The sequence below is a fragment of the Syngnathus acus genome, chromosome 21, assembly GCF_901709675.1.
Source record: "Syngnathus acus chromosome 21, fSynAcu1.2, whole genome shotgun sequence".
In the NCBI taxonomy this organism is placed as follows: domain Eukaryota; kingdom Metazoa; phylum Chordata; class Actinopteri; order Syngnathiformes; family Syngnathidae; genus Syngnathus; species Syngnathus acus.
In genome coordinates this window covers 8,648,549-8,672,018 of record NC_051105.1, presented here as the reverse complement: position 1 = coordinate 8,672,018, position 23,470 = coordinate 8,648,549, and the positions used below count along the sequence as shown (strand labels likewise).

Genomic DNA, 23,470 nt, shown 5'->3' with positions numbered 1-23,470 from the left:
GCCATATTGACTTCAGCTAATTTGCAATAATGTATCACATTCAAGTTGCATCAAGAAAAACAATTACCGATTATCAACTTGTTTGTTTCTCTTAAATTTGCAGATCAGGGAAAGGGTAATCCAATACCTTTCTTCCCCTGTGGATCTTTACAGCTGTCATGTACGCAGGTGCCCCAGGATGACCAGTGGGAGAGCAGGCAGCGATGTTGGCAGGGAATGGAGCAGTTCTTGACCGCCAAGGGAGCTTCTTGACCCGCACACAGTCTGGCAGTCACAGGCCTGGACACTGTGCAAACATGAGGGACGCAGCTGGTTTAAGTAAAGCTTCAGCACACACGGGAAGTAGCGTGAATGTTTTTACTACGCTACTTGCAAGGATATACAGGACTGCATACCTGTTGTTTGCCTAGAAAAGGTTAAAATAGAATTGTTGTTTTTTTTAATTGTCTTCGAGGCTCAATAGGCATTTTGTTTTTTAGATTTGAAAATAAGACTAACTATTTTAACAAATTGGAACAATTTAAACTTACATGACTGACTCATCTTAATATTCAAATGTACCGTATTTTCCAGACTATAAGGCGCTACTTTTTGCACAAGCTTTGAACCCTGCGGCTTATAGTCCAGTGCAGTTTATCTATGGATTTTTCATGATTTTTATGATATGTTTTTGATTTATGCATATTCTCTGATATATGGAAATTAAACATTAAAACACCTGCGTCTTATAGTCCAGTGCGGCTTATATATGAACACAACAGTAATTTTAGCTGGTGTGGCTTATAGTCTGGAAATTATGGTAGGCCTTTTTCCACAACAAATTAATGCTTGTGTAATTTGCGGACAATCATAAAACATCTGTCTTAGATGGTAGAATAATTCTTCATAAGAAAGTATTTCCTCCCTGCCCACAATAAGAGTTTTTATTTAATCTAATATTCCAGTTTGATGCACTTCCACACATCAGTGAATATCACATTTCCATTTAAATGAGAGCCCAAAGAGAGATTCAGCAAATGTCCTTCCTGCATAATGTCTTCTTGCCCTGAGTCATTTTACATGGTGTTTGATCTTCTGTGTAGAAATAACATGCATGCTTAAACACATGGATAAAAGCGCATATTACATATTTATCGGCTTTGTTCCCTAAACTGCGGGTGACAATTACGGTGCTGTAGACATCCAACAGCAGCAAACTGTTTTCCGAATAAGTCGCGCTAGAGAAGCGCTCTGCGTTGAAGCCACATCGCTTTACATCACCCAAAGCTGTGCCAGGGTTGTAAACACAGCAGCTTACATATTGATCCTTGTCCCGCACCGTAGAGCACTTCATTGATATACTGCACACTAAAAAAAAAAAACTCTGACCTCCAAGCACTGAGGTTATGATATGGAACGAGGCGACTAGAATTTATCTTTTATTTTCCAATTGGACAGGTTAACTTGCCATTAATGTAGGACAAGTTTCTGAAATTCTAAATAATAACACTATTGCAGTCTGTTGTGCAAATTATTGACCAAGTTTTGAAAATGGCTTGGTCTCATTGACAATACAATGATAATGGCTCAACATTTATTCCCCTCCCCCCCCCCCCGAAAAAGAGAGTTTCGGAAATGTAAGGCGACAAACTATATATACTTGGGCGCTAAGTGGCTTTCCTTGCAACGCACTTTATTCGACCAATTCTGCAAAACGGCTTAAAGGCCATGACATGATTGCTTATTATTTGTTGTGTAATGACTACATTGCTTTCCTGACATGAACATGTTTTTAAGAATGCGTACCCTGCCAGCATGAATATGTCAAGATGTTGAATAGTACAAATGTTTTCCGGTTTTGTTGAACTGAATACGCAAATGGTTCCGCTTCGCCTTGGAACGTGTATCATCACACCTTTGCCGGTGTGAATAATTGTTTCACTGTCTCGCTAAATTGTTTTCTGAGCTTTATAGTCTCGCCGGGCCACTAGCCCCGGCCTCAGATGTTTTATTCTCCTCGCAAACATGCTCCCTGAAGACTGCTGTTTTTACAAGAGCTTATCCAGTGAGGACAGAGTGACACTTTAAACTGCTGTGGAAGCAACGTTTGTAGAAGATTTGCCAAGCTTCCTTCATCCCCTACAACTGACACTGCGTTGCCATAAAACACTTTCGAATTGATGACAACTACTTAGTGTTCTGGTTTAAATGCTTACAATGTCAGCCGAGTGTATTCGCCGGATGGCGTAAACAACAATACGAACACTTCGCGAGCATTTATCTATTTTCACACCGCACCGGGATGTGCTGTCTCTCAATGCAGATTAAGTTTTAAATGAAACTGCTTCGCCAATGAGTAAAGTCGCTCCCAGGAGAGTCTACTGTACTTGAAGATAAGCTTTGATATATACTTTGAACATGCTTAAGCCTTGCCATCACTGCTTGCACTTTATTCTTCATTCTTGCATGGCCGTGATGTCTTTGTATGCTTCAAAGTAAAGCTGGGCCGTGATGACGGTGGTTTTGTCTCACCCTCTTTCCTGTGATGTGGAGTTGAGTCATCAAGAACTTGAGCGCAGTATGTCTTTCTGGTATGCACCCCGCCTCCGCAGAGACTACTGATGTTAGCCAAACGCCGGTCAAGCTTGCTCAGTAAAGAGGAAACCAAGCATTCATTCCAGTCGGTGGTCCTCCACTCATACCTGAAAGATACCAGAGGACCAAAAAGTTTGAACACAGTTTGAAGTTTGCCAGCTTAATGGGCATGACCGGTTCGTGAAAATGTTTTCAATTAGCCAATGGTTGATCCCAATGAACTTGAATGAAAAAGAAGCTACTAAAATAACTGTGATGTGACCAAAAGTGCAGAGTTCAAGCAATTATATTGTATGTTGATAATAATGAGACTAAGCTTCTCATAATTCTATTTCTATTATGAAGTTGTATTATGAATTATAATGGCTGTGTGTTGTCACTGCCATTTTTAACAGTGCCTTTGGAAAAGACAGATAAGAGAATACTGCCTTAACCTAATTACATTTTTGGTGTCAGACCAATGTCTGTTGATATGAAAATAACTTTGTGGCAAGAAAAAAAACAACAACAGTTGACTCCGGGAAAAAAATGCAAATCAGTGAGGGAAGGTTGTAGAACCTCTAAACAAATGATCAGTCATTGTCATGAAAAGTGCACTGGAGCAAAAAGCAATATTACTTGAGGAGGTCTCCAGAACAACCACCCTAAGTAATCTATCAGATGCTTATTCTCCGTAATGAGTTTTTCCTTAATCATGTGAATCCTCCTCTCATATATAGCAAATAAAACAAGATATTCCTGCAGGAAAACAAAGCTGACTACATTATTTACTGAATGTAATTAGCTACCATCTTACTTTAACGGCGTGACTGGAAAAACAACGACAGACCCTATGGACCACAACCCCTTTAACTGCTGCAGGAGTTGATATTAAATTAAATTAAAATCAATTCTTAAGGTAGAGGGACAAATTAAATGAACAGCAACATCATGAATATCTGTAGCCTTTGGGTATACTCGTAATCATTCTAGTTAGAAAGCTTTGGAAATGTGAATGGATTTTGAGAGCGTGGGCATAGAAGATTAAATACGAGCCTTACATTCCGTTCGGAGGATGGTAATGATGAGAAACGTGTCTAAAAAAAAAAAAAAAAAACATACCTTGGACAGTATGGAAGCAAATCCCCGATAATGTTGCAAGCTTCCTTTTCCTCAAGGACAGGACATTTATTGCCCCCGCTCAGTGGGATCCGTGTTACGACTCGTGACCGCAGACGGTACCCGGGAGATAGGTCGGTAGATCGGCAGGTCTTCGAGCAGGGACTCCATGAAAGCCAATCAGAGGTGTGACAGTCTTTGGGCATCACGCAGGCTTGGTAGGTCACGGGAGAGTTGTACTTGGCGCAGAGGCTGCAGGGTGAGACGATAAACACGGTGGAGTGGGAAGGGTTCAAAACTACACAGGGTAACAAAAGCAGATGTCAAGACTGTATGTTCCTTAACTTCTCTCAAAATCCTTCGTCTTAAACTACACTTTTTTAATTGAATTACAGAAGCTGACATGAAATTAGTTTTTGCACAATTGCTGATTCGATCAACATGAAACAAGAAGATTAGTTATATAATTACCGTTTCTATTGTTCAATTTAAACTGCTAAATTAGGCTCGTTATTAAGACAGGGCTACAATCCTGATTGAATTTGGTATAATTAGGCTGTAATTAGGAAAACAGAATGAAACAGAGCTCAGTTGGGAAATAACAATTTCATCCCAGTTTAACCAGTCTCGGGCATTAACACACACAAAGGCAACATTTAGAGACGAGAAAAAAAAAATCGATTGCTGACAATTTACTGCAGTGTGACACTTGTGCTCGGTGGAAATGAGAAAACCTGTGCATGTGCGTGCGTGTATTCGTGTTTGTGTGCCCATCCTGTGTTCTTCTGTTCTTATCAAAGAGCTAAATACCAAAGTCAGTTCAAACAGGAAAGGAGCAGTGCTTGACATTTAACACAATAGTGCTTCGGCGCAATGTTGATGTGGTCTTTAACAGGACATTTAAACTGAAAAAGACAATCCAATTACAGAATCGCAAAATTGAAGTATGCTCGGTGACATCAAGCAAGGGGTGACCACTGTATAATTTTAATCGGATGGTGGTTTCCAATGACAAGTAATCCTTGTCATTATTGCTATTTTGTCATCTTACCTCATCATTGCGTTCTTCCCATCACTGCGTGTGCAACGGATTTGCCGCGTCTGGTATCCCACCTCCAGCTCCCACGACATGTGGTACTTGCGATGGTGACGATGCTCGTGATGGTGTTGACGGTCAAGGGAGTCATGTCTGTGCAGCATGACTGTATTGTTCTCCTTGTTACGACTGAAATCCACAATGGTCCGACCGTTCAATAGGTCATCTTTGTGATGAGGGAGCCTACATTCGCTCCAGGCTCCTACTTTAAGGCTGTACTGGTACTCATCCTCCCCGGCAGGGCAGTCGACAGACCCAGAACAAGTCCTGGTTTCGGTCAGGTTTGGACAGCTGGCGCCGCCGTACATAGGCGTGGTCAGAACATGTCTAGTCCGATGCTGCAGGCCGCTGCCGCATGTCCTACTACAACCCGACCATGAGGTGAAATCCGAAACGACGCAGTCCTGCGGGCAGGGGATGAGACATGCCTGCTCCACTGGCGGTCTCTGGGAAAAGAAGTCACATATCCTCGAAGTGACGGCGGTGCGGTTTGAAGTGCGCATACATTGCACTTTGCGTCTCTGGATCCCATGCTGAGCTGTAATGCACTCCGTGGTCCGTAGCTTGAGCTGGTTGGAAAAAAAAGGTACGAGAACACAGCCCTCCCAGGCGGACAGCTCCCACTCAAAGAGGTCCTGGTGCCAGTCACACACCTTAAAGCAATGCCGCCGACTCTCGGGCTTGTCCATGTGGTTGCAGTGAGAGCGGTGGGTGGTCCAGCCTTCCGTGTGGACACACCAGACGGTCCTGGTTTGAACTCCGCCGGAACCACAATCTTCACCCATACAATGACCCCACTGGCCTGGAGAAGCACATAGACACCAAACAAGAACATTTCCATTAAAAAAAAAATCCAAACTCTACGCAGGGTGATTTAAATTGCTGTTTTCTGCTAGTTTGCAATCAAATACGATTCTAGGCCAATCACTTAAGCTTCATGATTACTTTATTCATGAAGAAAGAAAGAATGGAACCAAAAGCAATCAAGCTAGCGGCAAATCAATGTATAGGAATCAAGTGCAAGTCTCTTATCACAAAGGAGGAATTCACTTAGTTGCTCAATTCCAAAATGGTTGTTTGCCCGAGTCCATGTGAGGAACGACCAGAAGCTTGACTGACATCAGCAGCAAGGTTCCCCGAGGGAAATTTTATAGACAGTGACCTTGACCAAGATGTCAACTTGGTTGCATTGACAGTACAGTAGTGTACTTAATGTGTGGCACACATTTTCGCAAAGTTTCTTTTTTTTTTTTTTTTTTTTTAAAAGACAATTTCATCTGAGTCTTAATATAGTATATACTGTAAATCTTATGAATCAAATCACTGATTAACAGATGTGAAATCTCTGTTCAGATTATTTTTGAAAATTGTTAGATTTTTTTGTCTTTAGGAGTAATTATGGGATTCTCGTGCCATCTAGATGTTCTTTTAAATGGATCCTTTATTTCTGAACCAGCCATTAACAAGCGGGCACTGCTTTGAAATTGCATATTGTGCTGAAGGGGGCAATATTTCAAATTACTGAATTTATGTGATAGTTCATTGGAGCATTTGATTGAGTTTGTTTGCCTTAATCTGAAGATGCATTGATGGGATTGTTTTTGGTCAAACTACACCCGCTATTATATTTTTTGAAACATGTTAAACAAAATACCCCACTTTGGATAAATAAGATATATTGATTGTTAAAAGTACGACTCATTATTATTTAGAGAAATAACTTGAAATCACCCATACAGTTTTATGCATTTCATAAAATTAAAAAAAAAAAAAAACACAGTAAACCTAAAGAGTTACACTTTGATTGTCATCCAAGCACACGTTCTCACAGTCACTAATGGAACTTGCGTCCTTTTATCACCACCATTTGGAAACCCTGCCGGAATGGCTACGTATGATTTATGGAAGTGTGATTAAGCGATTCCATTGCCAGAAGAACCAGTGAACACAAGCATTAGCTCGCTCCTAAACTCGGAATAATCTCGCACTCGATCTGTCAGCATCAGCACCCGTCCGCCTCTCAGGAATGAAGAAGTCGGCCTCGGTTCTTATTGCGCTTAGGCGCTTTGCTATTCTCGACTCTATATGTATATGTTAAAATCCCGAAAAAAAGATTCAGTTAGGAGGCCAATTATCACACAATACTGAAAAAGACAGAAATTAAAAGAGCCATGTAGCTTGAATAAGCCTTTTATTTATTTTTTTCCAGCAGCCTTCACTTGAAGTCAGACAAAAGATGGCAATAACAAGCTACTCTAAAGCATTCTCTTGTGCCCTGGGAGCTCACAGATGGATACAAATTGAGAGCAAACAAGAGCAATACACAATCTCATCAAAAGCAGCAGGCAGCAATCAGTCCTAAAAAAAAAACTCAGCACAGTGGAATGACTTTTCCCTCTGGTCCGTTTAATTACATTTGATAAAAGTCTCTGGTCCCTTTAATTACATTTGGTAAAAGCTGCACTGGGCAAGTTGAGTAAGAATTAACTGGACATGTGGGTGCCCAATCGTTCACCTCGTGTGCAGTTTAAAAGCTATTATTGTCCAAATGTTTGTTTGTAATGTAATATCTCCTTCAAATGTTTCAGCCTTGGTTTGTGTTTTACTTACTGCCAACATTTAACGGCATCAATGAATATGAAATAGAATATGGGTTCAAATTCAAACCCTATTCCCTTAATTTTGACTTGACAAAAAAAATCATTTCCCAGGCTAAGATTTAAGTTTCACAGTGCAGAGCAACCGATCCTCTTCAATCATTGCTCCGATGTACCATAGAGTTCACTTTTCCTGCCAGTGAAGTCTATTCCAACATTCTCTTCCCTTCCTTCTCAGTCTGATTGCTAAAATTGGGTTATGCGGTCGTGATAAAAATACAGTAGGAGGTTCCGTCATTACTCTTTCGGTGTCATCCTGCCCCTGCTCCTTTCACACTTGAATATCGTTTACACATTAAATCACTTGCATGAGTTGACATACTGTCACTCATACAGAATAAATCCCCCCCTCCCTTACCTATCGCAGCGATTGATGTTTATTTTGGGAAAACAGATGTTCATCAATGAAAGATTGAACAGCCGATTAACTAGAGGGATGAGAAATAATTCACAGGATTAAAAATGGGTGCCACCACGTTATGGAGTACATGGAAGGTAATTTCCTCTCACCGTCACTGCCTCCTTCCTCATTTTACACAGACACTTTTCCCAGCATCCATCTCCAAGCTCCCAGTTGGAGTTAAGTTGGACTTGTATTGTGTGCCGCGAGACTTTTTAATTAAATGCCACCAGGCCACATTATGCATCCATGTCCCCAGTGCCGCACTTCCATTATTTGCCATTCATGAGCATTCTTCAGTTATATTTATATAGGCCGATGCAGAAGATCTTCAGATTATCAACAGGTAGCCAATCAATCGTCAGGATGGTGATGGGGAAAAATTAGGAAAATTGTGAAATTATTCTAAAAAAACAGATGTTTGTCAGGTGTCAATCAGTAGAAGTGAAGTTTCAAATTATATATGTTAAGGCAAACTTCTCAATGATTTCCCTAAAAAGTTCAACAAAATGGAGTGTGCATTGCCTTGTTTTCCTTTCGTACCGCACGCACCTCGCACTGGCTCAAGTCAACAGATCGAAAGTGACTTCGGCATTCTGCGCCAATGAATTCCGTACCCCCAGGCTGCTTTTCTATATGCTCATGTACCCAGCGGGCTGTAGTTGAGATTCAGCATTCATCCTTACAGGATCAGCACTAGCTCTGTTTGAATGCTAAACAATAACCACAAAGCCCAGCGGAAGACCGACAGAGCGCAAACACTATCCTCGCTATCCTCAATTTTAGCTAATCACCAACAACGACAAAAGCTCGTCTGACAATGTTTGATAACTGTCTCACTTCCACTGACGATTTGCGTCACAATAACAAGACAACATCCCCGCCAAAAAATCTTTCCTTTCAAGCACAGTGCCAGAGGCGTAGCCAAGCCGGGGCGAGCCGGGGCAGCGCCCCGGTTAGGACTCCCTGCGCCCCGGTTGGAAAAAAAAACAAAAATCGAGCTTTTTCGATTCTTCATTTTCATGCCGTTTTTTTCTTTCGGTCTTGCGCGAATGTGCTTGCGCTATTCTATGTGCGCGATGTTATCCATTCACCGTTTGCCTCCCGGACCCGGATGTTGTTTTAGCGATCAGCGAACGGCGTGGGTGATGTTCGATTTTTTTTCCTGTGGGCGTGCGCCCCTACTGGAAAAATTCCTGGCTACGCCTCTGCACAGTGCTATTATAAAAATGATAAAATGGCGGTTAAGTGAATGGAATCCATGTTTGTTTCCCATAAGGTTCATATTTACAAATACAGTACATGAAAGCCGTACTTTGAAGAAGAAAAAAAACATGCCGGGTTTGCCGGTATCAATGTATGTATGCTTTAGTCTGTCTCGCTTTAAGACATCGTGACTAGAGCCTCGGGAAGCAGCTAAAGCTACAGCGATCTGAATCTCTTTCCGTGCAATTGCTCGTCTTCTGTGGCTCTCTCAAGTCCCCGGAGCAGCCTGTGCCGAGGTGACAAGTAATTGGATACGATGTCATTCACTCCTCTTGCTCACCGCCGTCCACTGACCTGGGATTTTGCTTTGTTACACACTGGACCAGAACTAATGGCCATATCTTCTAACCTGCAGAAGGGCCCAGGTGTTTGGGTGATGATACTGGCCATTGTGGCCATGGAGGGACAAAGTGACCATTGTGATAAGTCTGAGCTGCTCTCCAACTCGAAAGTTTTTTGAAGCGAGCTATGTAACATCCAGCAAATTGTTTAGCACAGATTCAAACATGACATAAATGCCAAGAGGGAATTCGTTTAATGGAATTTTCATGGATACAGCTGTGTTTGCAGGTGCAGCGCTAAAGCTCGATCGATCTGTGGCCGACCTATCCTTCCTGTACGCTTTACCTTGACATTCCGTCATGGTTGCACATCTGTTGAGAGATTTTCCCCGAGCTTCTCTCAGGAGGAGGATAATGTTCCGCTTTGTTTCACCTCTAATATAGAGTGAGAGTACGCCAAGCTATGTTGCATTTCAACTTGGCAAGTACTTTCTGCTCAAGTACTGACAACTGAATGAACTAAAGAGCACTTTTTCAACCACTGGAAAAGAAGTTCAATGAAGGCTTTTTATGCATTGATGTTAATTTATGGTGACTCTTTGCTGGTCCTCCATGAAGAGCTTTTAAATCAGAGTTGTCCATTTTTGTTTCACTGAGGGTCAACATTACTTTAATTTGATAATTGTAAGTTTACCACTGTATATGGATCTCCCTCAAAGGAGATCCAGGAGGTTCCAGGAGAATCACGACTCCACATTCAGAACCACAACAAGAGTAGACCATCATGCTTAAAGGAGTGTTGACTTGGAGATCATTAATGTGAAATATCTCACATATTAAACCTAGACACGACGAGAAAAGTGGAGCAAACGATCGTGATTCACACCATTTGCTGCCATAATTGGATTACCATTATTCATCGGGGGAGTTATGAATAGAATCGACATTACTGACATGCTGATTACTGACAGGCTGCTGCACACAGCAATGGCTGCCCCCCATCCCTGCTTTGTTTCTGTTTCTTACAAACGCAGCAAAGTAATGTTCAGATTTAGTCTATTATTTCGGCCGCTTTTTATCCCACACAGCCAAACACAGTAAGTTGAGCTGTCAACACTCAATCAATAGCAATATGTGTACACACACTTTAGATCTTGTTTATCTTTCAGAATTACAGGAAGAGACAAGAAGTTAATGGAATGTTTGGGAAATCTGATATAAACTCGAGGTTTCCTGACAGAATCGATGGTGTTCCCTACAGAGCTTATCTTGAGAGCTAAAACGAACTTTAAAAAAAAAAAAAAAGTAGTATGATAGTAAGTTCAGCTACGCAGCGCTGCCACCAGAGAAGTCTGAATTTATCTTTTTACCTCCGCAAAGCATCAAAGTGGCTCATGCGCATAGCAACCATCCATAGAAACACAAATTTTGGAGTACAAGACAGCGCCGCATTGATTTACAAGTGGTTTAATGTTTACGGTCCATTAGAATATCACATCAACAGTGATCTGCATTTTCAGTCAATGGGTAGAATTAAAGTCCCCAACAACCAACAGAGCAGGAAATTGATGTGTTGGTGGGAGCCTCATTGAGTTTCACATATTTTGCCTGACTGAGGCCCTGTGCTTCAAAATCAATCAGCCTGAGAGCAGGATATTGGATCAAGAAAGGTCCCCCAAGCACCCCTTGAGAGAAGCCCACCAGCACCAGTTTCTCAGCGCCGTCTCTCTCCATGAGTTACGTTTTATTGAAATGAATTATTGTCAATTCATCGTGGAAATGTGCAGTTTGGATTTTTTTTTCCAACAGAATGTAGAATCAAAAATAAAACATTTGTTGGTAGTTCTCAAACAATCCACCAGGGGAACCTCAAAAGGTCTCAGATGTTGATCGAGTCGTGGAAATTTCCTGAAAAAGCTTAGAAATGATCTGAGCTTTCTTCACGGTCTGAGGTGACAGCCAGTTTGTCACCCATACCGCCGTTCAAGTGGGATTTTACTCAAGTCGTCTAACTAAATCCCGACGATGACATTTTAAAGCACTCCAAGAAAAAATTTCACTGCCCGTTTGTATTAGCACTACTTTATCACATGTAACAAGTTGATGATGTCAGCTCATTGCTACATTTGCTGTTTGATATATAACAGGTGACGCTTCCAAAATGTAAATACAGTACATCCTTGGCAAGCCCTTAAGTGTATATCTGGCAGTATAATTCTTCCCTCAGAGTTCCGCCTCCCTCTCGAATATCTTCTCCCCTGACTTGACTGTTTGAGCACAGCAGGCGATCAAAGGATAGAATAAAGCAAGCGCCGTGGATCAGTAACACTGTGCATCCTAAAAATGACTCATAAGGGAGGTTGCGAATAAAATCCATTTTGTTTCACCTCGCGGTGTCTCTCGTGTGGTTCCCACTGGGTCAAATAGACAGTAAACAGAGAAGGCTATTTTAACGGGTCTCCATAGAAGCCGCGATTCAAACAATGAGAACATCATTAGCATTGCTTTCCGACTCACAGTGCGTAGGACTCAGTGAAGACATCTCACTAAATTTGGCAGAGAGCTTTAAAATGGTGCAACCACCCGGGGGATAAATACCATGCGATTAATTATCAAACTCAGTAGGGAAGAGGGGTAGAAATAACATGCACGTTGACATAAGAAATATTACCAGTTGGTAACCTATTTACTTGCAACTCAGTCTGCTGCTGGGGGATGCAAGCGTTCGTGCTGACAAAGACAGAGCACTCCTGCATGGCGAGTGGCTTCTGAACAAAACCACTCCATTAAGGAAAATGAACATGAAAGGTTGGGATTTTTTATTTTTTTTTCCCCTACTTGAATTTTACATCTCACAAGCGGGAGTTTCAGACTGGCTAAGATCTTGACGCTTTGTGTAGAAAAGCTATGATTGGGTCAATTAAATTGCCACTCAAGACACTTTACACAAAGCAGGCAGTATGCAATAAATACATAAATAAATCAATAAAAATTGGGACTTTTTAAATGACTGAATGAACACAAATTTTATTCAAGCTTTTGCTCCAAAGAATGGCCAAGAGTTTTTCTATTAATTCCAAATAGCCATGAAATATTTTTACAGCATTTTTATGTGGCTAACCTTCACAGAAACATGCGCAAGGCACAAGTACAAGGGCATACCAGCTCAACACTCATCACTTGTCTCAATTCTGGAAAATGTGCGTGCATGTGCGTGTGTGTATATGTGCATGTTAGTTTTCACTTAACAAGGTAAACAAATTTTCATGTGAAGCAGATCAGATGCCAGCCAACTTTGAGTTATCGCTCCATTTTGGGACCGCTTGATTGAAATTTGACAGAATAAGAGAATAGAGAGCAACCATCCAAGGTTACACGCCCCTCAGTTGCTCCCTTCAGATGCTCAATTTGTGAGGTCAAACAAAATGATAGTCTCCACCCACACAGCCAGCCGTTCCACCTCTGCACTGCCTACCTGCCTGTGAATGTGCCTTTGTGGAGGGAAATTAAAGTGTTCAATGCGTCAAAAAGATGAACAAACTCAGATTTAATTAAAACAGAAATGTGCAGGGGTGAAGTTCAACACACCCCCTTGTTCTTGCATTATTTCCCAAATATTTACATGTCTATAGAAATTAAAAATCAAAACTAATACTAGTGATGTACAATTAAATTTCTAATGTCAACGTTCCGAATGCCCCATTCTGTCGCATCTTACAAAGGACAAGGTCAACAGCAAAGATGCGGATTCTCTTTCTGGCTCACTGTGAAGTAAATACTTTAATAAAACATATCAGCCCTTAGACGAGGTTGTCTGTCAAATGAATAGCAAGTATAAACAGAAGATGCCGATATTGAAAAAAGTAATGCCGTCTGCTTCTCATTTTCACATTTTGGTCAGCGAAATGATTCTTGGTGTATTTCAAATTCTTAGCTTAAAAAACACATTACATATTATTCATTGCACAGACATGAATCCTTGACTTTCAATCTTGACGTAATACAATGCTGAACGGCTCCTGCAGAGTGTTAGAATAACGAACTTTCATGACGCCTCTCAAACAGCACGCGATCAAAAGTTATTTGATTTGTCTGGGCTATTTTCAACTTCTTAAATTAGTTAATAATGAGTATGAAGACGAGCGGGTTCGCCGCAACGATGTAACCCTACATTATTGTTTGCTAATGCTATTTTATTGCAAAGATGTTTGGTCTCGCACAAAAACACAGATGACATTTGCAAAACAATCCACCCCAACCTTATTTCCACAATGAAACACTTGCATGTGGCGTACACTCACTCGGCCTTGCCTCAAATTGGCCTGTGCTTCCTCGCTCCGGCTTTTAGAAATTACTGTCAACGGGCACAAGCACTTGCGTCAAAGCGCGGCATCAAATTTGCATAAGTGTCGCTAAGTAAGCGTTGACAGTGGGCTGTTTTGACACGTTGTTGTGCATGGCCTGAAAGAAAGAAGCTTTCGGCTGTTGTGTCGTCCTCTGCGACAGAACGATTTGAAAAGGGAACACCTAAGTGCCACGTGTGTGGCGTAATCCAGGTTGTGAAAGATCCCTTCTTAGAGTCTTTTAGTTATTAGAAGAAGATAGCTTGTTTATTTTTTCAGAAGAACAACATGTTCAGTACAAGAGGTACTTTTAACAAGTAAATTACTTGGAAGTACGGCTAAAAAAAAAAAAGAAGAAGAAGAATCCTGCTCTTTTCAAATTTGCCATGTTGGAACGCAAAGAGCTCTGCGGATTTTTATTTATTTTTTCTTACAATGTCGTCATGCATTGTTTTAAATTTGGTCACTTTCTGTCCAAACATTTTCTTCTCTACGCTGCTCCACCAAGATATACCAAATATAATTGTGAACCTCAAAAAACATTTAATGTGACATTTAAAATGCTTCAAGGGTCAGGAAAGTAAATGTCTTCCTTCCAACTCTTCACCAGAGCTTTTTTTTTTTTTTTTTTAATACCAAGTGGGAGTCATTTACCCACGCGACCTATCGACCGTCCACATCAACAACATCCGTAAAGATGGATATTTTCATTCACAAGATAAAGTTCAGTTATTATTAACCCCTTAATTCCAACGTGCACATGGCCTTGTGTTCCTCCCACTTCCCCTTTCAGAAGTAAAACTTAAAAGCATCAAGATGAGACTTGATGCCTTCTGGTATAGGTGAAGCAAAAGCCCCACACGTGTCGCTGTGGAAAAACACTGTTTATAAAAGCTTGTCTGTGAGAATACCTTTCGGAAATTGAGGTTTTAAGAGCAAAGTATTGAGTACGTTGGGAGATTTGTCATGTTGACAGTGTGTTTCTACACCTCGCTCTAATTTCCTGACAGAAGGGCAAACACAAGTTCAACCTGAGTGTTGAAAAGCTTCTGGGAAAACCCATCTTTAACAGCTAAAGTAGTTTGTCAGTACAGTTACACGAAAGTGTGGGTAGAACCTTCTTTTTTTTTTTTATATCAACAACTGCTAAATAAACAGAATAAGGCTCAGAAAGAAGATTTTTCACTGTTTGTCACAATTAGTTGATTCCGTGATGAATCAACCCCCTTCTGTGCAATCGAAACGACTTACCACAGTTCAGAATGAAATAATTTAGTCAATGTGGCAAGTATGCTGTGTACGAAGAAGCCCATTAATCATTTGTTGTTGGATAAAAAGTGTATTGTAACAAAAAAAGCTTAATAATGGAAACCAGACTAGAAGTATCATTCGGGTGTGGTTGTCTCGCGATAAGATTTTCTAAATTGAACATCATCAACATGGAGAACAATATTCCGTGTGCCAACACAGAGTTCAAATCAACTGCAATAAAGCGTCTTTTCAGCTTTGCAAGCATTCTTTTGTGCTTTCCACATTAGCTCGTTAGCTATCTGATCCTCCCCAATGTTATTATAATTTTCAGTCATGCCCTTTTGCTTTGGCAAGGAAGCAAAATTCCCTCGAGAGTTTGTTTTCCTCTTGATGACGCACCCGCTGCATTTGGACCGAAGTAGTTGTGACATTTGAAAACAATTGAGTCACTTCCAACAAACTTCAAATAGCGATGGCATACACTCAGAGAGAAACAACGGCGATTGCGTAATCTGCTGCTACATCTTTATATCATTCAAAAATAGTTGCCAATTATAAAACGCAATGAGATTTGGGTTCCGGTGTAGTACGTCGGATGCTATAATAGACGGGAAAAAAAATTCGTAGTTGAATGTATGCCAAACTTCATAAAGTCCATCAGAGCCGCCGTCTCTACGACACGACGCTTGTAGAGTAAACATTCAGGTGATCCGAAGGACAAAGTGGTTAAATCTGCCATTGATAACAAGATGTTTTATAGCTGATATCCGCGCTTGGGCATGCAAGGCAGTTTAAATGTTTGCCATAGACAGTCATCATCATCATAAAAATTTTCATTTGGAGATTTTCACTGCGCACAGCTTAAAATGTCAAAACAGAGACATCGCAGTGCCGAAATAAAAAATAAATAGCACACACCGAAGCCACTTATCGGCAACACTTTTACTGATATGGGATTATTTAACATTTTATCAAGCTCATTGTGAAGAGTGAATCTTTATTATAGTATAAATATTGTCAACATGTTAGCATCCTATTATCATAATATTTTATTAATGTGTGTGTTAACAGATTCAACTCAAATGTATTTATAGAGCACTTTAAAGCAACCGCTGCTGCATACAAAATGCTCAAAATTAAGTCGTGCAACAACAAACACAGGTAAAACTAATTAATCATTTAATTATTATTCACTCAAAATTATTCAAACCAAAATTAAATCTCATGCAAAGTCAACAGCCAAAGTGTATAAGAATGTTTAAAGATGAGTTTCAAAGATAACAGTTAGTGAGAAGTAATAGGACCAGCAACGGAAAAGGCTCGATAGGCTCATACTTGGATATTAAAGTTTATAATTGTGGTCAAGCCCTTAATTGATCTTCCATCATTATAGCCAAACAACCTTTTTTATTTTTCAAAAACAATGCTATCATCAAAAACATGATTCACAATAATAAAATATCAGACAGACCATTCATGAGACATTTAGTTTAGCGAGTGACACGACCCATTTAAATCCAACCATTCCATTGTGTTTCTTCCTCCACCACATTTCACACGGAAAAAAAAAAGCCATTTGTGAAGCAGCCAGCACATTGTCATGGAAGGCTCTAAGCTCCTCACAGCTTATTGTCCTGCAGTACTCGTCCTTGATTTCAGCTTTGAAGGCACACCACCATGCATCTAGACATTGAAATGAAAGCATTATTGCCCGACTGTATCGCTGCTCAAATTAGTTCATTTTTTTTCCCCCTCAAACATGAGCCCGGAACAAGAGCGAATCCTCAGGCTTTGGCCCAGTAAGCTTCCTAAATAATCTGGCAGAAAACGAGCCTCTTCAGATCTAGGAAAATCTTTTATTGATTTCTCTATTTTCACAATGATTGCTCCGTTCACTGACTCGTTCCATTTACGAGTAAAAAGTCACCACATCATTTACAGCGATAGAAACAATGTTTAATTTCAGCCCTGGCTGACAAAACCCAACGCAATTGTGCCGTGCACTCAAGTATGTGGAAGAAAGATATCACTTTAGTCCTTCTGTTGTCTTTGCAAAAGTGAGAAATAAATACATGTCGGATGATATCTTGACTCCAATTATTTGGTCTTTTGAAGGCTTTTCAACTTCATAACCGAGCAGCTTACAGTTTAAGCTAGCTACGCAAGAGTGCTAGCTAAAGTGAAATCAAGAACATACACCACAATATCAGCAATGATAAAATAGTATTATATAGTGTGAGGCAGCTACTAAGAATCACATTTAGTACGAGTGAAAAAAGGAGAGAGCGAGAGAGCCTTGCACTAGAGGTCGATAAATGCCAAGAATCCGCCCCGCATCTTCCAGTACAGACATTTATTAGAGGAAGTCAGGGTCAATGTAACGCGTGATCAGAAGGGAGACGGGTCTTTCATATCAACAGGTCAAAGTGTCGTTGGGCAAGACTACTTATGATGAAGCTGGATTGTTGTTTGTATTGAAGCCTTTGACATTTCTGCCTAAAAGCCAGCGTGAGCAAGCAGTATGGTTCCACCCATTCAACTGATCATAGGTCATGCTAAAAAAAAAAAAGCAGACATGGGTCCCATTTTTAAAATATTTTAAATGCAGCCAATTATTTGTTTTGCCTCTGACCAGAAATGCGACAATAGACCGTAAGCAATATTTTAAATTGCAGAGTCGGAACATACTCTTCAAACCGCCGGGTCAAAAGCAACCCAAATTGGGTGGAATTGCTAACTGAGCGCTGGGTCCAAATGACTCTGAGGGCATTGGGTTGAGAATTGGACCCAGCATGTTGAGTCATGATTTTTATCCAACAAGGGCACACTGAAATTTTGTTTTTTATTTCATCTAGTGATTGCACAAAATAAAACCATCTGGATGTTGATCATGTTTGGGATCAGGATGATTTCATTTTGTGCAACCACTTGAAATAAAATTGAATAAATTCAACAACAAAAAAAAGGTTACCTATCAGTATAGAAAAAATAAATAAAATAAAAAATACTAATTTTATCATAAACATCTTTCTAAAGTTGCTCCAGCTAAGCACTCACACATTATAGCTCTTGATTTGTCATTTTACTTCAAGAGAAACATTTGCCCAGGAACTGAATAATTTTGTTCCAACTGTACAATTGATGCAAGTCTTTATGGATATAATTGCCAAATGACTTCAATTGGGTTGACGGGTGGGCTTTTGACTGTCAAGAGACTTTTCTAAGCAGAAAAAGGGAATAATGATGCCATTAGCTACAGTGTTTCCGAGCTATATTCCGCTCTCCATGGTGCTGATGAAGGTCAAGCTTAAATAGATCCAGCTCGGTTTGACTTCCATCTACTCACAAAAGATTCATTCCACATTGCTTCTGGCCTCCAAAGACATCTTCAGTCGTGTGGTTTTGCATAACGTAGGGCAGAGCTTTTGAAAAATTACATGTTAAATTATCCACGTTTTGAAATGTATTCCTTTTTAGTTATATAAAAAAAACAAGGATGAAAATGATGAAAACACAGCACACTGCTGTGATCGTCAGCCAACTAAATCACAACCTTCTATTGATTAATGCAACAATTGATTGACCCTTGACCCTCAAAGTTTTTCAAAGTGTTTTCCTTCACTTAAAGGCTGACATATTATGAGGCAAAGCAACTCTAGATTCAAATTTTCTTTACAGCTTCTCATACAACGGTGACTCGTAAACACTTCAGAACCTCACCCGGGATTTTTTCATGATTCCATCCATTTTGAACATGCGTTCCTTCAAGTGAAATTAATCAGCCTCTTAATCACTTAGGCAATGTCATTAGCCAGACACAAAGTGGGAAGTGAGCACACCAATCACCCAGCAAGGGGGCCCTTTTGTCTGGTAAAGTCACATTTTCTTCCTCAAGCTGCTTCGCAATTGCATTTCCTATTGAACTTGTGAAGCGAGCTAAGGATGAATTGTGAGCTACGTTCAAAGTGCTTTTTTGGAAAGTGAGACTGATCAAAAATTGTAGCAATAACATCTTAAAATTACCAATGCCATTCAAGACATAACATACAGGAAAACCAATCACCGTAACGTTATTTGGGTATTATGTAGAAAAGAGAAAAAAAAGAGCTTCCCTCGGTGGAGGGGTTCACTTTCCAAATGTTGTCTTTTCAATGTGCATTAGCGTAACAGCCCGAGCCCGGCATGTAACCACTAAGACAGATGTTATTTCTGTGCCCGCAGTGTGACGATGAGCAGTTATGATGCCTCCGCTGTGTCACTACCGCTCCCGGTAGAATAAGCCTGCTCGATACAACAATTCACTCAAAACAGGAACATTTATAGAAATTCTCCCATCGCATCAAATAAATAACAGGAATTAATTCATTAATACCTCCTTGGCTAGTGCTGCTTTGAATTACCAACAATACATAATAAATGATTCACAGTAGAAATCAAGGTGGTTTCATTTAGATGGGAAAAAAAAAAATCGTTACCTGTTTTCCATGTGAACTGATGATCCATATGAAAGACAATATCAGATCGCACATGGATGAGTAAGACCGAGCAGAGGACGAAGAAACAGAGGCGTTTCCCAGTTCCCCGTGCCCAGACAATGACCCCAAAGTCATCCTTTAAAGTCATAGTCCAGCCCATTGCGTCCTCTCTTACTCCTGGGGGGAAAGATGGAAAAGTCATCAGAAACTCTCTTAAAAGTAAACAAGGTCTAACAGAAGGAGATCCACATTGTGAGCCTTCAAAAAAAAAAAAAAATCTGTCTCCCTTAACTTTCAACACAATGTTGATTCATGAATCCTCACATGCTGCTTTGACATATTGCCTGCCCTTCCTTTGTTAAAAACGACCATAAATAATTAGTCAAGGCCTCCTCCTAACGTACAATACAAGTGGAAGTGTTGAGGAGACTTAAATCATGGCGTAATAGGAAGGATGTGTGGCTTTTTTATTGGGGCTTATTTATGATTCTCGGCTACTACCGGTAGCTACATGGATTTTGGTCCTAATAGTGTTAAGAGGGATTAGTAGTGGATTCACAGGCCTTCAATTGTGCTCCACCGACAGATATGACAACAGAATTTAATCCGCATGACCCCAAAAAAAATAAAAAGTCATACCAGTTGAGAATTTATTCCTTATAATGGACACACGTGTAAGGTGTCTAAATAAATATATGCTTAATTTGACTCTGGTAAGCAAAATTAGATGGTTGTTTAAGTTGTGTTGCCCGGATAAGAGTTTCCAAATGCCAACTTGACTGTTCAATTTTTCTTTGAATTTGACGTGACGTGCGGTTGGAAGGCTCACTGGCCTCCAAGGTGGATGTAAACAAAGCATTGGGATGTTTATTTATCTAATTTTCTAGTGTTACAAGTTAAGCAATTCAGTATTTTGAATTTATGGTAAAGAGGGTATTTTTTTTTAATTAGTTGTGTTTTTATGCTGATGGCAAGGAAATATATTTTCTGCGTAGGTTGGCTTTAGATTGACAAATTGCACCAAAACCAGGAAATCTCGACCCGGTCGGTATTTCTATATTTCTGTTTGAGGTAACCACAGTTGACAGGATAACTCAAAATGTTGCTTTTCAGAGTTTAAAGCATTTATACAGTTCAAGCTTGAGCTGCAGCCGTCTGGCTATCGTGAAAATCTGTGAAAAGAAAATCTCCTAACTGCTAAATATCTGGGTCAATGGAAGTGTGCCAAGTGCTCAGTAGCTCCAGAAAACCTGGCATATAGAGCAGTGTGGCTCAGATGCCGCAGTGCCTCCTGTTAGATACGGCGTGATCTGATGGAAGGCAATCTACCCGCCTATCTTGTCTGCGGCTCATTCGCCGGATTTGCCGTACACATCTTTCACGGATGAGGAACGCTCGACCGGATTTTCCCTCACAGGTGGTCTGGGTAATGGATGTTTGATTCCATCTATTAAAATGAATGGCTAATTTGATAAGGAAGGATTTAGCGCCATCACCCAGTTAACCCAAGGGACATTTCTGGCTTTCACAATTTGAAGAAATGATCTCGACAGATCCAAATGGAATGGAAAATACGGCGCTCCGATTCAATGTTTAAAAGATTATGATTGAACCCGCCCCTTTCATATGCAAACACGAATAAGTCTTGTTCGGATACGTCTGGGTGATTCAAATCGAGCCAATTATACCCATAAAGTTGCTGCGCTTGGATTAAAGTTATTAAAAGAAAAATTCCTACCAAACGTGACTTGTTTGATGTGTTTCCTTTAAAGACAATTTTAGATAGGAACCTGAGATTGTGCTTGTGGAAGCTATGAGCAATCCCCTCAAACTCTCCTGATCTTTTTTTTCTTTTCTCGTCTTACTTCATTTTCTTCTCTCGAGACGGCAAAAGGATATCGAGTCGGTTGTTATTGAGCAAAAGGGAATCAACCGCTCTTTTAAGTCTGCCAAGATGTTCTAATCAAATCGGACCAAAAAAAAACAACCAACCAAACAAGCACAAGCATGCATTTCTAACAATTTTACCTTTAACTTCAACGCTAATTCAATTTCTTGTTTACATTGTACTACTGCAAAATGTGGCTCAACGGCTGAATGAATAAACTATTTTATTGAGCCCCACCCCCAAGTAGCTCAATTGGGATATGAAGCATAAACAACTAATATTTTCTATACACACTGGAAATTTTTGCAAATAAACATTATACCTGATCAAGATGATTTCCAGTCATCCCTATGGGCAATGTTGTCAGTTCAGTTAGGGAGCAGCCCTTCTGTGGCTTTACTAGCAAGGCAGACGAGGCCTCCAAAGACGTTAAGTCTGACAGGCGGGGTAAATCAGATGTATCAGGTCCTCCACCTCAAGCACCATCCAGTGGCTTAATCCTGTGCGAATCAATGTGTCGCGAGCTGGGACAGTGTCACACCTCCGGCTGCACCTTGTACTATTAAGCCCCTGGCGTCGGATATGTCGAGGGGACACCTGCTGAGCCTGGTACTGGAGTCAGCTACGAGTCTGAAGGTTGGGAAGACACAGAATACAGATAGATGAAAGATCTGACGTAAGAACTAATCGTCAGTTCACACAAAAATGACCTAAATATTCTTTTGATGTGTAGCTGTTAGGCAAAAACTGAAAAATAGAATGCATTTGTGTACATTAGAGCCAAAATAGTTTTTCAGTCATACATACAGCACAGTGTATGTTGCCATGGAAATAGATATTGTACCATTCCTGTGTTACTTCATACAGTTGTATTAATCAGTATGAGGCATTTGTTTATAGCACATGTAAAAAATGATTTTCTTCTCCCTCTTACCTTGTCAGAAGTGGGTAGTAACGAGCTAGATTTACTCATAAGTAACTTTGGGAATAACTAGTACCGGTCAGAGTAGTTTTACTGTTACAATAAACCACATTCTGTTTGTTGTCATCCAGGTTTTTGCCTGATCTATTTTAGTTGCATCATCAATCCAATGTAGCTGCTATCAACGTTTGCCCCACCAATCAAATAGCCAGCAAGTCATATAAGCACACACCAAATCTTTGCAGCCCCACACAGATGCAATATGTTTCTAAGTGACTCATTAAGCAAGGCGGAAAGAACGGCGGAAAATACAGCGTGCTGTCAGAAACTGCAAACCACCACCCCTGGCCTCACATTTAATCTGTTTACTTAACACCCTATGGGGGGGGGGGGGGTGCTATGGCGCGTTGCGATGTCTTTTTGCTTTTTTTTTGCTGTTTGTTTGTTGCTGTACTACTCCGAATCATGCTTGAAACAAGCACAATTCTTTTTTTATCAACAACTACTCCCCTTGTTCCCCACACAGTCCCATTAGCTTCTTTTTTGGCCCAGCTGACAAGTTTCACTCTTCCGTTGATCTTCCCGGCCATGCTCCTGAAAGCCCCAAGATCCCAGTCACCTCACCTTTATTTCCCCTGGCGTTTTGATGCTTTATTTTGCTTTTCCACTCAGGCTTCAATAAGCTTGGCTCTGTAAGAACAAGTCTCTTCTGAAAACACAATAAATAAACCACAAATGCCACAAAGGTGCTGCTTCGTCACATTAATTAGACAGACCTTTATTAACACTGCAATCGTCTCGTCTAGACTTGATTATTGGTATTGTTTAGCACTGCTGCCTCACATCAATAAAATTCGGGTTGCTAGCTGCATAGGAATTAATAATATAATATAATATAATATAATATAATATAATATAATATAATATAATATAATATAATATAATATAATATAATATAATAAAGATGCAATTGATGAGTTCACTGCAGGTCATTCTGCCCCCAGGAGAACATTTTCACCCTCAATTGTCAAGCACTGACATTCACCACATTTCTCTCAGAAACTACAATTTTGGATAACTTTAATATTTTGGAGAGTCCTATCTCTGCACTGCAAGCAAACAGACAGGACAACTGCTCTTGAGGCAAGGGTTGTGAACTCAATCAGCCACTTGTTTATCCTTGTGGCATGGAAGTACTTTGGTTGCCTCGCTTTGCCGT

The 23,470-nt window shown here is 40.3% G+C and overlaps 1 protein-coding gene across 2 annotated transcripts in view; it reads right to left on the bottom strand.

The window, feature by feature from the left end:
- The window catches only part of thsd7ba (thrombospondin, type I, domain containing 7Ba), an 86,580-nt gene that overhangs the window by 40,249 nt on the left and 22,861 nt on the right, over positions 1 to 23,470 (bottom strand). For both annotated transcript variants that reach the window (XM_037239271.1, XM_037239272.1), the window contains exons 2-7: positions 21,652 to 21,959; positions 19,442 to 19,618; positions 4,724 to 5,570; positions 3,676 to 3,924; positions 2,512 to 2,681; positions 128 to 286 (exon numbers count right to left, since the gene is read on the bottom strand). In XM_037239271.1, coding sequence (XP_037095166.1) covers positions 128 to 286; positions 2,512 to 2,681; positions 3,676 to 3,924; positions 4,724 to 5,570; positions 19,442 to 19,601 — 1,585 coding nt within the window. In that variant the 5' untranslated portion in view covers positions 19,602 to 19,618; positions 21,652 to 21,959. The remainder of the gene's footprint in view (positions 1 to 127; positions 287 to 2,511; positions 2,682 to 3,675; positions 3,925 to 4,723; positions 5,571 to 19,441; positions 19,619 to 21,651; positions 21,960 to 23,470) is intronic.